Here is a 12,830-nt window from a genome sequence, read left to right as displayed (position 1 = left end):
TTATGCGACTTATATGTTTCGTCAATTACTCTACTTGAAATTGCAACAAAAAAACTTTTTTAATATAATTATTGAATATTATTTTTTCTTATATATTTTTAAAAACTTGAGTGTATAATTAAAAGTTAATTAATTTTCATAAAGAGTAATGGATACAGAAGTTATAGCGATAAAAGGCTAACATGCTGAGCAAAGTATTTTTATTCAAAATTTCTTTTCAAGCAATGGAGATAAAATAAGAAATATGAATTAGCTTAATGAGAGTTCGTTTTGGAGCGAAACTTAAAGTGCATAAATGAATTAAAATAGGAAGGATGCTATCAATAATTTAAATTGCGAAAAATGCGACATTATGAATACTAACGAGCAAATGCATAATGAAAAAAGCAATACATTTACTATCAGTTCTTACTAAAAGAGTTGCGAAGACTTTTAGTATTAAAAATCAGATAAAAAAAAGTTTAATATGAATTCATTATAGGTTTAAAATATTTTACAAACTAATAACTTCCTTCAAGATTTAAAATGTAGAAATAGCTAGGTATTTTAAAACGATTAAGAAAGTAAAATTGAAAATTTAGATAAACCATCTGCTTCATAGAGTTTAAAGTTTTATTAATTATTTGGGTTCGAAAACAATACATATGTTGGGACTACAACCAACAATAAAAATTAAAATTCGACCATCATATAAAACAAAAGAGACATATTTTTAAAAAATCTTGCATTATTAGCAAAGATCAAAATCTAAACAACTCACTATTACAAAAAATTCACCAACATATATCGAACAAGGCTACTGAATACTTAAACAAGGTAGATTTTTTAAGATCTAAGTGACTTTATACCTGAAAAAACCAATTCTTGTTTTGAATTCTTTTTAGGAATCCTAGAAAAATCACTATGTTTGACTTTGTTTGATATCTAGTAGAATTAATTTTTTGCCTTTAAATTAATTTTGTTAATAGTTAATTTTTTTTACTTAGTCATTCTTTCGCTTGTTACTGTGTATCAGATTAATGATAAATTTCAGAATTACTTTTCAAAAATTATATGTTTTTTGTGGATAATTGAAATCATAGTTTGTTGCAATACAAAGATATACACTAATAATCAAATAATTAATAATAGACGAAATGTGATATTATTTTACTTAAAAGAAAGAATGCCTTTCGATCTATTAGCTTTAACTTCAATAATTATTAACTTGAGCATTAAATTAGAAGCTGTACCTCTGATTTTGATCCGATTAATATAATTCTCAAAGTCATATAATTTAAATAGAGAATATTAAATACAAGAAGCATAATTGACCATAATATTAAAAAATAGTTACTACATTTAATTGGTAAAAATTTTATTTAAGTTATTTTTAGTATCGCATATTATTTCTTTGATTTGGTACTTACTGACTTACTTTGACAGTAAATAAGCTAGTTAATAATTTTAATTTACTTAAAATGAAAATGAAAATTGGTGGACTACTTATTTCTGTAACATTTATTGGTCTTTAACCTTGTTAAATGTTGGCTCGAATACTTACTAAACTCCTTTACAAAATATTTTTGTAGTATTTGTTATGCTTTTAAATATAGTAATTTATGGTTATTTTATTAGTTCAGTATGCGCAATAATATATCAAAATAATAAGTAGAATGTAAAGAAAAGCATTGAAGTAGCTTAAATTTATAAATAATTAGCTCAAAAAAATATTTCCAAGTAAAAATTATTAAAATTTCTTTTTATTGAAATCTAATATTATTTTACAACATATTTAGTGAATTCAAAATGAGAATTAGCGAATATTTAGACACTTATTACAAAAATGCTGATCCTTTAATTTATTAGCTAAAAGTATTTTAAATTTTACCAAGAGAATTGAGAGACCAGTTAACTCTTTAAATGAACATTTAATTAATAAATAAGATAAAATGCATTTGTATGACTTATAGTCAATAAACATTAGAAAAACTCTCCTTAAACTGCACTGACGAAATATACCTTTCAGATTAAATCATTTAAACTCATAATTAAGATGATCAGTATTTATTTTATATTCAGGAAGGATAAGGTAATTATTATTGATTTAAAGTTTTAATGAAATATAAATAAAATAATTTTCTACCCCCATTTAAAAATCTTTTTTTCAGAAATTTAATTCAGGGAAACTTTAATTATTAAGTATCTACAGTATTTTAAATGAATTTTTTCAAAAAAATTTTAATATTTTTTATTTTATAACAAATTTTAATTTTCATATAAATAATTTACAGAATTTAACATATAAAAATTTTGAATGTTTTGATCTAATTTATTATTATTATAAGAATTATTAAATGAATACTTTTATCAATTATTGTTTTTTTTTAGTTGAAATATTGAACTCTAACTGCTAAAACTAAAAGACTTAAATACCTTATGAATTATTGCAAAAAGGAGATGTATTTGGAGAAGTTGGATTTTTTACAGGAATAGGTATTAACTATTTTGTCAAATCAATTAAAACAACAAAAGTTCTAAAAATCAAAAGGTCAGATTTTATAAAAATAATAAAAAATAATTAAGAAGAATTTTAGAATTTTTGTCAAACGAAAGACCAAATCCTATTATACAACGATTTCTCAGATATCTAGCTCAAGTGTAAATTCTGTTAAAAATTTACACATCTAACAAAAGATTGTTAAATAATAAACTTGAATCAAAAATCATTTCTATAACGAATTAAAATAAATGAGTAGACAATTTAGCAAAGAAGAAGTTTCAAAAGAAAACTAGTATTTCACCATAACTCTTTAAACAATTTAAGTATGAATTAAATGCTGGCGTTTAAATATTAATTTAATAACGATAATGATAACTTAAAAGAAATGGATTTGCAAGAATATCTAGAATTTAGTTGGTCTGAAAATTAATCATAGGATGTTTCTTAGTATTAGGATTAAGTAAAAGAAGTGTAAGATTAATATTTTGAGGAATACCTACTTTAGAAAGAGTTAGAAGCTTGCAATAAAACTTATGGATCTTACTTGAAAAGTGAAATACTAAGCTAATAAGCAAAAAATAGATCTAGCATACAAAGTACAAAAGTAGTGCCACTGTCTGTTCATGAATTTGATGTAAATAATTTTAATTTTAAACAAAAATAGATTAAATTATCTCTCTATTAACTTAAATGAAAAAATCAATTGAGTTATTCGTTAATAAGTAAAAATTATAAATACATGCAATTAATCTTTTTTGTTGTTATTTTTATTTAATTTAGGATCTCTAAGGTCTAGAGAAAAAATTTAACAAAATGGGAACTTTAGATAGACCAAATCTATAGCAATGTGAGCCAACACAACATATAACTACAAAAGAAAATTAAAAATCTTTAATGGATCTTGATGGAGTTAAAAAAGGAAAAGAAAATAATGAATCCTCTCAAGTGGAACAAAATGAAGATGTATTTACAAATACGAAGGCCTCTTAACACATGAAATAAACCAGAGGTAACAGTTTATCCAAAATATTTTTGGAAATTGACAATCCCAGCGAATATGGAAGGTTAAGTTAAAAAAAGAAGTCATAACATGAGTTGACAAATAAAAATATTGACCAACAAAAACAATCAAATCTTAACACTCCGTGTGGATTATCAATAAAAACCACAAATAGAAATACCTTTATATAAGTTAAAAGTGATGTTATTATTACAAATAACTATTATTGGCAGTTTGATAAACTGAAAAATTATTAAAATTACTATTCAAAAGGAAATTCAAATTTTGTGCTAGATTAGTTCAACAAAATACTCTAAAAAAATAAAAAAAATTCAAAAGTAAAAAATTTATGATACATGTTATTATAAATAATTGAATATTTTGGCCTGTACTTCTTTTTATTAATGTAAGTGTATTAAAATTGTTTAATTTAACAAAAAAAATAAAATTAAAAAAAAATATAGACTCAATTTAATTATTTGATTTATAATAAAAACTTTATTTATTTTAATTATCTTAATTGCTTAAACTAGAGCTATTACATATCTAGTGGATAGGCACTTTTTAAGAATCCAATACTATGAATTTTCTTTAACATTTTAAAAAAAATTATAAAAAAAATAATTAAGATTTGGTACAAAAAAATATTCATGAATAATAAAATAATCATTTGAAATATCACACAAATCAGAGATATGATCGATGGTTGGCGATATTTCAAATGCAGGAACAGATATATAAATGTAAATGTTATTTTAATTTAAAATATATCTTACTAATTAAATATTAAATACTAAATTATTTTAATAATCTTTACAAAATAAATTTTTAATTAATTTAATTTAGTTTTACTTTTTTCATTACAAAAGTTTTTTGATTTAAAGACAAATTAATATAAATGTTTTTTAATTGTTTTTTAAAGAAGTATAGCAACCTTTATAATATTTTCATATCTATCTATGATTTCTACTAATATTTTGAATAGTATTGATCACAATCAATCAATCTATATACATATCCCAATGAGTTAATTCATTTAAGTATATTAGATGAGGCTATATTACCTTTTGATATGCTATTAAATTGAGAACCTTTACATATTAATCTAATAGTTTTTATAAACATGCAATAATTTTTTTATTTTCTAGTAGAGAAATGATTAAAAATAATCTAGATTAAAAAATTCCATGAAAGGACTCTATGATATCAATTTTTGCTTTGTCATCCAGAAATTACTAAAAATCAAGAATTAAAGCTATATTTTTTATTTCTACTCTAAAGTCATAGGATTTTATATCTTAGTTTATAGCTTAAAAATAATAATTTAACGCTTCTTCGTATTACTCTAAATAAAAATAACAACTTCCCAAATAAGCCATAGCCTCTATTTTTAAACTAGTCCATTTTTTATTTTCTAGAATTACAAGTGCATTTTTTAAATTTTTTATTGCATGCCCATATTCTGCTGAATTAAAGTAAAAGCTTCCAGTTGATACATAAAATCTTGGGTCATTTGGATTTAATTGAATGCCTTTTTCTAAATACTATAAACATTTTTCATAGTCTTCCTTTTCATATAAAAGTTACACTAATTACTCATATATCATATAGCAATCAGGGTTTTCATTTAGACCTTTTTCTAAAATTTGAATTGCCTCTTTTTCAAATCCGTTGTCAATCATAAATAATCCATATTAATAACATGTCTAAGAAAATTTAGGATTTAATTGATATGACATTTTATGGTATTTTGTAGCATTTTATAAATCTTTTGTTAATTCGTAGATTTATGCTACATTGTTAAGAATTACCACATTACTAGGGCACAATTTTTCAGCATAATGAATACATTCTTTCGCTTCCTCATACATTTCCATATTCATATAACAAACAGATAAATTATTTGCAACTCCTGGAAAACTAGGACATTTTTCATAAAGCCTTTTATTCCATTTAAGAGATTCTTCGTATTTATTCTTCATTATATATATCCACCCAATAGAATTTAAGATTTGGTATTCATATTAAGGTACCTAATCAATACATTTAATAAAATAATCTACACATTCCAAATTATCTATTTCATAATAATACTCAAAAAAGCTACAAGTTCCTATTCCGAACTAGTAAATTCCATGATTATAATATTTTATATCACTAAACTATAAAGAATACTTTTTGCAAATTTCATAGAGCTAATCTGTAAACTCATATACTCTTTTTAAATTTTCTTAATCACTAAAATATAATTACCATAAAAGTAAAATTCTTACTATAATATCTATTTCCTATATTTATTTACCTTATCTCTCTTTTTTCTACCTATTTAAAAGATTTTCCATAACCATTGTTCCCTCATCAAACCTACTTAATTCGAATAAACATATGCTTTTGAACATCTATACCTCTGAATAAATGTCAAAATCATCTAAAACTGGAAAATCATCAATTAATTTTAAAACCTCTATAAGCTTACATTTATTATATAAATCTTTAAAGTTTTAAACCAAAGCAGAATGAGTAGACATAATTATTATTTATGTTTTCTTTTTATTAAAAATATATTTAATAGAATTTTTTTTGATCAAATACTTGTCAATTTTTTGATTATAATTAATTCCTTACTTAATAAAATATTCAAAAATAAATATATATTTTTTCATAACAATTAGACATGAATTATTTATAACACCAAAAAGTTAATTTTTTAATAACAATTAGATATAAATTATTTATAACATCAAAAATGTTAGTTTTTTAATAAATATTTCTATTTATCAATATATAAATTATAAATAGATTAAACTTTTTTTTTAAAATAATAAATTGAAAATTTCATTTACTTATTTATCAATTTTAATATATTTTAAAAATAAGTTGAATATATAACACAAGAATGTAGACAATTAAGACTTTAGAATATATTTAACATTATTCATTCGAAGAATAAATCATTTAAGGAGTTAATAGGCTAAAATGTTAATTAAGGAATAACCATTTTATAAAAAACTAGCTTTTAACATATTGCTTTTGCATTTTCAATTTGATAATATAAGAATGAATTAACTAAATTCCTATTGTTAAAGAAGCTATTTTAAATAAATACTGTGTTGTTAATGTACTCTATAAATTTAAATAAGTTTTAGAAATGATTAATATTCTTAGATAAGTATTCTAAAATCAAGGATTTTAATTAACTGAAAGATATATTACAGTTTTAAATAATAATTCCATAATATTAAATTTGTTAAGGGTTATCAATTAACATTTTTTTAAAGAAATTGTACATCCTTTGCTAATAGTTAAAATCTTCACTGCTTTAATACAAAAACTAAAGATCAAACATAATACCTAAATTTTTAGGTACATTTATTAAATACTTCTCATAATATTTTATTGAGTGCTGTATATTATTTAAATCTTAGTAAGTTTTAGCAATTTCTAAGTTAATGTTATCTTATTATTAAGTACTACTAATTAATTTTAGCTTTTTATTAAATTCAATGTACATAATGCTTGGATAACTCATTTATTTAAGTATTGATCCATAAGATTGAATTAATAAATAAAAAAAATCTTTTGGCGAATTGTATTTACTACTGAAAAGCGAGCTTGGATAATCTTTGGATTAATATTTTTTAATATGTCTATTATAAAGATCACTAAGAAATTAATTATTATTAAAGCTAGAAATTATAGAATATATTAATTATTCAATTTTGTTAGTGTTTATAAATTAAGAGATAGCTTCTACATCAGCTTTTTTATTTAAAATGTTTAATAGTAGATAATAATCAATATCACTACTTGATTTGTTTATTAATTTTAATTATTCTAAGCAAAAATTAGATAGCTGTTTGAAGTTATTTTGCTTTTGGAAAGTTTCTACAATAAAAGGAATCCATTTAGAAGGTACTATCCTATTATTGATTTTTATTAATTATTAATAGATTTCAGACGCCTTTTAAAAATTGTTCTCTTCTACATATGTTTTAGCATTTAAGTAGTTGATTTTATCTTTCAATTCATGTTATTAAATTAATTCCAAATATTAAGAAGCTAAGTATCTTATTAGCAATTGCCATTAATAGTTAAAGTCTTATAACTTTTGTAATTTAACTGCAATATAATTCACTTCATTTTCTTGTTCTATAATTAGATTGATTTATTCCTCAGAAATATGGATTTGATTTTAATATATTTAGTAATAGAACTTAGTAATATTCTGATAATTTTAGTACATCAATTAGATATTTTGTATTTCTACTACTTCCTCACATTCCAAATTAGGAATGGAAAATGTACCACTTATCGTTATTTCTTAATTGAATAATGTTTTTTCTTTTTTTATAAACATATATAGAAATTTAGGTCTAAATATTTTTTGAATTTTGTTATTTTTTCTTTTTAATTGTTTAACCTTACGAAGGAAGATAAGTAGATAGATAGATATATAGATATCACTATCTTGAATTATATAATAATCAGCGGTAAAATATTTAATTAGACATTATAATAAATTTTTCATCAAAATATTCAATATATTTGATTGAATATGTGATATTTCAACTTAATAGCAACTAGAATTTTATTTGAGTTCTCAATTATTAAAAAATTTTGTAAGATTTTCCTTTCTTACAATATTTGTTTAATTATATTTTATAAAAATTTTAAAGAATTTGTGAATCCTGTTGACATTTTTTTGACATCTTTTGTTATTAATAGAATTTTTTCATTTTTAATATTTCTTTTTTAAAATATTTAATAATAAATAAGATATAATTTGTGAATGTTTATAAAACATATATTTTTTATTGTTTACAGTATTTTAATTTCAATAAATAAGTAAATTCAAAATAAGCAAAAAAGATAAATGATTGGTGTAATCAACTTGATTTTTTCTAAGTTATTTTTTCTTTATTTTTTGTTTGAAAAATAATATTGAATTAATTAAAGAAAGAAAAATAAATAAACAGTATTTTTTAGTTGATGATAGACTTTCATAAAAAGCAAAAGCTTCTCAATTTAAAAGAGACAGTGAATTTTAGCAATATTTAGAATGTCCCAAATTAGCTTGCAAAGACGGGGTAAGAAGAACCCGATTTAGAGGATATCTCTTTAAATATTAGCAAGCATACACAGATTTTATAGGTTGATAAATCTTTCTTGAATGAAACATAAGCCAAAAAAATTAATAGCGAAAAGGATTTATTTTAAGATGAAAACAACTTAAGCAATATTCAAATCGACTAGACATATCTGCACTAATGTAAAATAATGCATTTAATATTGCTATTATAAAAGTTACCAACTATAGAATTAAACTTTTAAAATTGTTTTTGCCTACTTTTTACTGAAAAACTAAACTTAAAAATTGATAGAAACAAATATGCAGAAATTATTAGATAGCGAAAGATCTTAAATTTTAAGCCTTTAAAGAGATTTGATACCATTAAATTCGCAAAATTCGAAGAGACAGGGTAACATTTTGATTATCTAGTTAAAACATTTAGAAATAGCATTTATAAATATATTAAATGAATTTCATATAAAGTCTATAATAAAAGATATCAGTATTTTTTCAAAAAATTTAATGACTTTATATTGAAAAGTAGAGCTATTTAAAATATATCTATTTAAATTAGTAGGTTACAATGAGTTAAATAGCAAATGCACAAAAGAAAATAAACCCTCTATTCATAAAATAGTAAGTAATTTAGAATTAGAAAAAGTTAAGAAAAATGAAAGCTAGTTCAAAGAAAACTAAAATTTCACATCCACCTATAAATCCTAATTTAACACTTTAGAAACAATCAATAAATATAGAATTCTAGATGAGTTGAAAATATCTTTATAGAAAGAAATATAAAATTAAGAATTCTTATCAATAAGTGACTAGTACACAAAAAATGATAAAATATACAAATTTTACTATGATATTTGCATTTTATTAATCTACCCATTCGCTATCATGTGCAAAATAATTCCTATTATGACTTAGCATTCATTAATTAATTTGATTTGGGATTTTACTTCGATAGCATTTAACATGATTCTATTTTATTTACTGAGCATAAAAGCATTAATAGGCTATAATAGCACAGAGAATACAGTCAATATAGTAGTATGTTGGATTCTATTTTTTGTTTTCATATTAGATATTTTCAAGATGTTAATTACAAGCTATTGTGTGAATGGCTAGGTCTACACTTTGAGGAAAGAAATAATTAAAAACTATATCTTTAATGGATTTATATTCGATTATATAGCTTTAATTGCTTCAATAATTGGAATATTTTACTATGGAACAGGCCAGGCTTATGGTGAATAAAACATATTAGAAGTCATAAAATTTCTAAAAATAATAACATTGGTAAAAAGAGTAAAAGTGTTAATAGAAAGAATTAAGAGATAACACAGTTCAGGAATTCTATTTATAATAACCTCTATCGGAACATACTTATTAATATACTTTCATATCCTTAGTATATGCTACTTTGTAAAAATTTATTCAAATAAATTCTTTTTTTCTGTAAAATTTAAAAAGGCTGCTACAATAAAGCTTAGAATAAAAAGGCAAATAAAGCAAACTAAGAAATATTTTTTTATTTAATATTAGTTTTTGTTTAATATAATTAAAATTAGGTTTTTAAAATTTAATTAAATATATTTGTTAAATAATAGAATATAGCTTATATAGTTGATTGCAACAGTAGTAATAAATCTCCTCAAATCTGGTATTATAAATACAGTATAAATGTAAATTTTAACTTTGTAAAATATTAAGTATTTATTTCTCAATAATATAAAGAAATAAGAATCTTACAATTTGTATATGCATGGTCTTTATGAAATATAAAATTCTTTGCTTGGAAGTTCAGATGTTAACTCTAATTCATTCTAAATATTATTTTTAATTATTGTTAGGATTTTAAGTATTGCTCTTTTCATATACCTAATTATATCAGGTAAAAAAAATTTAGCTATTTATGTCTAAAGATTATCTTATATCATTCTTTTATGAATTAAGAACTAGAAATTTTATCTATTAAAATAAAACTTATTTTAATTTAATATTTAGTTTCTACAGGATAAAGAAAAAAAAATAAGTAAAACTTTGATCACTTGAAAATTCTCAATTAAAATCTTTCTAAATCTGATTAAGGTTACACTTTGTTAAATAAAATTTATAGCGTGATTAGTGAAAATTAAAATAAGCAGGATATTTTCCGCCAACTCTCTAATTTTAGCAAATAAATACCATAAAATATTTATTAAGAACTTAAATAGTACTTTTTTTAGAACTATTTTTCTTCTAAGATAAAACATTTTAGTTGCTATTCGATTCAAATTAATTAGATGATACCTTAAATTGCTGAAATTTAGTTTTTGGAAAAAGGTTAAAGTGTATTTCTTTCTGGCAAATTTGATGAATGTGGAGGACTTTCTTTTTATCTGATTATTGAAGGAGAAATAGAACTATACTAGTAGCCTACTTTCTGCTCAGATATGAAAAAGCTCTACAAAGTAAATTTTTAAATAAGAAACTTTCAATTGAATTTAAAAAAAATAAAAATAATATTTATAAATAGGTAAAAAAATAAGGAGATATTTTTGGTTTTTAACAGTTTTATACTGGGTAAGTTAGGAATTCAACAGTTATTTGTAAATCCAATTGCATATTATTTAAGGTTAATAGATAAAATTTCCTTGAATTGATTAAAAAATACAATTAAGATTTTGAAATTTTTCATATGATCAAAGATACTTTTTTAAATGAGTATTAGAATGAATGGTCTAGTAAATAATTATTTTAAAATACTTTATTTAACTTACTTTTAAACTTAATAGTAATGTATATTTTTTATTTAAAAGAAATACTTGATTGTTCCTTTTGTGAGAATTTTGGTCACCAAAATTTAAGTTGTCCTTAGGTTTTTTATCGTCCAAGAGTGATAAAATCTATTAGAGTAAACTAATCAGAAATCAATTAAAGAGATTAGAATTTTAAAAGAAGTCAACACAAAAATAAATAGTCAATTTTAAATAGATAGTAAAATTTCGATGCTTAAAAAAAATATTTTTTATAGAATGAGGAAATTCTTTTAGAATACTTAGTGAATTACACAGATATTTTAAATTATATTAATTATGAAGAAGAAAACACCCAGTCAAAAAGTAAATAGCAAATTCCAATAAGATCAAACAGCGTGAATGATTTAGAAAAAGCTTAGATTAGTTTTAACTTAATCCCTTAAAAAATTTCTAAATTTAGCGACTATAAAGGTGATTTAGATGATTTAGAGCTTTTGATGAGATTAGATTCTTCAACTCACAGTATAGGAATTACTAAAAAATAAAGTGAAAGATTAATATCAGCAATAAGTGCAACAAATGAAAAAGCAAAGAGACCTAGATCGTAAATAGAGTAATAGAGTATTTTTAAAGTTAATGGATAAAAATTAAATGAAGATGAAGAAGGTAATAATAATTAATATTATAATAGCTTTGCTAGCAATAGTGAGCACCTTTCAGTAAAAGATATTTAAGAAAATTTTTTCGACAGTCCAAGAAATAATCAAAGCCACTCTTTTTCTCAAGCAAGCTGTAGCTTGTTTGATAATATTCATAATAATGGTAATAACACAATATGTACATAATCTTTAGGCATATAAAATGATAAATCTATAGTAAAATCACTGATTTAGCAATCATTAATAAAACGGATAAATAGTGGGATCAAAGAATAAATAAATCCTTCTTTAATCTTTAGGAACGCAGGTATCCTCTAACAAATAAAACAAAATTTAAATATTTAAGATTCTAAATTTAATTAAACAGTACATAATATAATTTTAGATCAAATTTAAGAATATAAATACTATTTTCCTAATGGAAACATAACGAATGTTCTTAAAAATTATAATCGATAAATACGATATTTATAAATACAGTCAAGGTAAAAAATTCTTAACAAAATTGAAAAAGACAATTAACCTCCTTAATTACAATTACATAATTAGGAAGAAAATGCTATATATATAGATTGCATAAATACATCTCATCTTAGAAAAGCAAACTTTTAAGATTCTTACAGATCTTCAATGTTTAATCTTAAAAATATTTCTGATACAAATAATAATATATTAAATTTTTAAATAAGCAACAATGATTATATCCCTTCTGTGAATATAATCTAAGAAAATAAATAACTATGAATGAATCAATTACTTTTTATAAAATTATCTAAACAATAGTTTTAATTTTAAATTTAATCTTGATTTTAATAAAAAGTTAATTCTTTAATTAATTAAATATTTTAAGCTATTTTTATAAAATATTATTTGA

The 12,830-nt window shown here is 21.6% G+C and overlaps 5 protein-coding genes across 5 annotated transcripts; 4 read left to right on the top strand and 1 right to left on the bottom strand. All coding sequences in view use genetic code 6, as the record gives it.

Annotated features, from left to right (window-relative positions):
* Nucleotides 1-148: 148 nt before the first annotated feature.
* Nucleotides 149-921, top strand: TTHERM_00697240 (hypothetical protein; the record flags this gene model as incomplete). Its single annotated transcript, XM_001025635.1, has 2 exons — nt 149-816; nt 885-921. The coding sequence occupies 2 exons, from the start codon at nt 149-151 to the stop codon at nt 919-921; spliced, it is 705 nt and encodes a 234-aa protein (XP_001025635.1).
* A 1,580-nt stretch (nt 922-2,501) lies between these two features.
* On the top strand, nt 2,502-3,835 carry TTHERM_00697250 (hypothetical protein; the record flags this gene model as incomplete). Its single annotated transcript, XM_001025636.2, has 2 exons — nt 2,502-3,116; nt 3,263-3,835. The coding sequence occupies exons 1-2, from the start codon at nt 2,808-2,810 to the stop codon at nt 3,833-3,835; spliced, it is 882 nt and encodes a 293-aa protein (XP_001025636.2). The 5' UTR covers nt 2,502-2,807.
* Nucleotides 3,836-4,514: 679 nt separating this feature from the next.
* Nucleotides 4,515-6,010, bottom strand: TTHERM_00697260 (tetratricopeptide repeat protein; the record flags this gene model as incomplete). Its single annotated transcript, XM_001025637.2, has 2 exons — nt 4,515-4,587; nt 4,719-6,010. 2 exons carry the CDS (start codon nt 6,008-6,010, stop codon nt 4,515-4,517), a joined length of 1,365 nt encoding a protein of 454 aa, XP_001025637.2.
* Nucleotides 6,011-7,255: 1,245 nt separating this feature from the next.
* On the top strand, nt 7,256-7,672 carry TTHERM_000697259 (hypothetical protein; the record flags this gene model as incomplete). The annotated part of the gene is made up of 1 exon (XM_012800468.1): nt 7,256-7,672. One exon carries the CDS (start codon nt 7,256-7,258, stop codon nt 7,670-7,672), a length of 417 nt encoding a protein of 138 aa, XP_012655922.1.
* Nucleotides 7,673-8,652: 980 nt separating this feature from the next.
* On the top strand, nt 8,653-12,700 carry TTHERM_00697270 (cyclic nucleotide-binding domain protein; the record flags this gene model as incomplete). The annotated part of the gene is made up of 7 exons (XM_001025638.2): nt 8,653-8,962; nt 9,128-9,981; nt 10,167-10,241; nt 10,294-10,450; nt 10,564-11,009; nt 11,075-11,282; nt 11,358-12,700. 7 exons carry the CDS (start codon nt 8,653-8,655, stop codon nt 12,698-12,700), a joined length of 3,393 nt encoding a protein of 1,130 aa, XP_001025638.2.
* Between the last annotated feature and the right edge of the window lie 130 nt (nt 12,701-12,830).

This window comes from Tetrahymena thermophila, assembly GCF_000189635.1.
Source record: "Tetrahymena thermophila SB210 genomic scaffold scf_8254187, whole genome shotgun sequence".
NCBI lineage: Eukaryota > Ciliophora > Oligohymenophorea > Hymenostomatida > Tetrahymenidae > Tetrahymena > Tetrahymena thermophila.
This window is presented reverse-complemented; position numbering and strand designations above follow the sequence as displayed.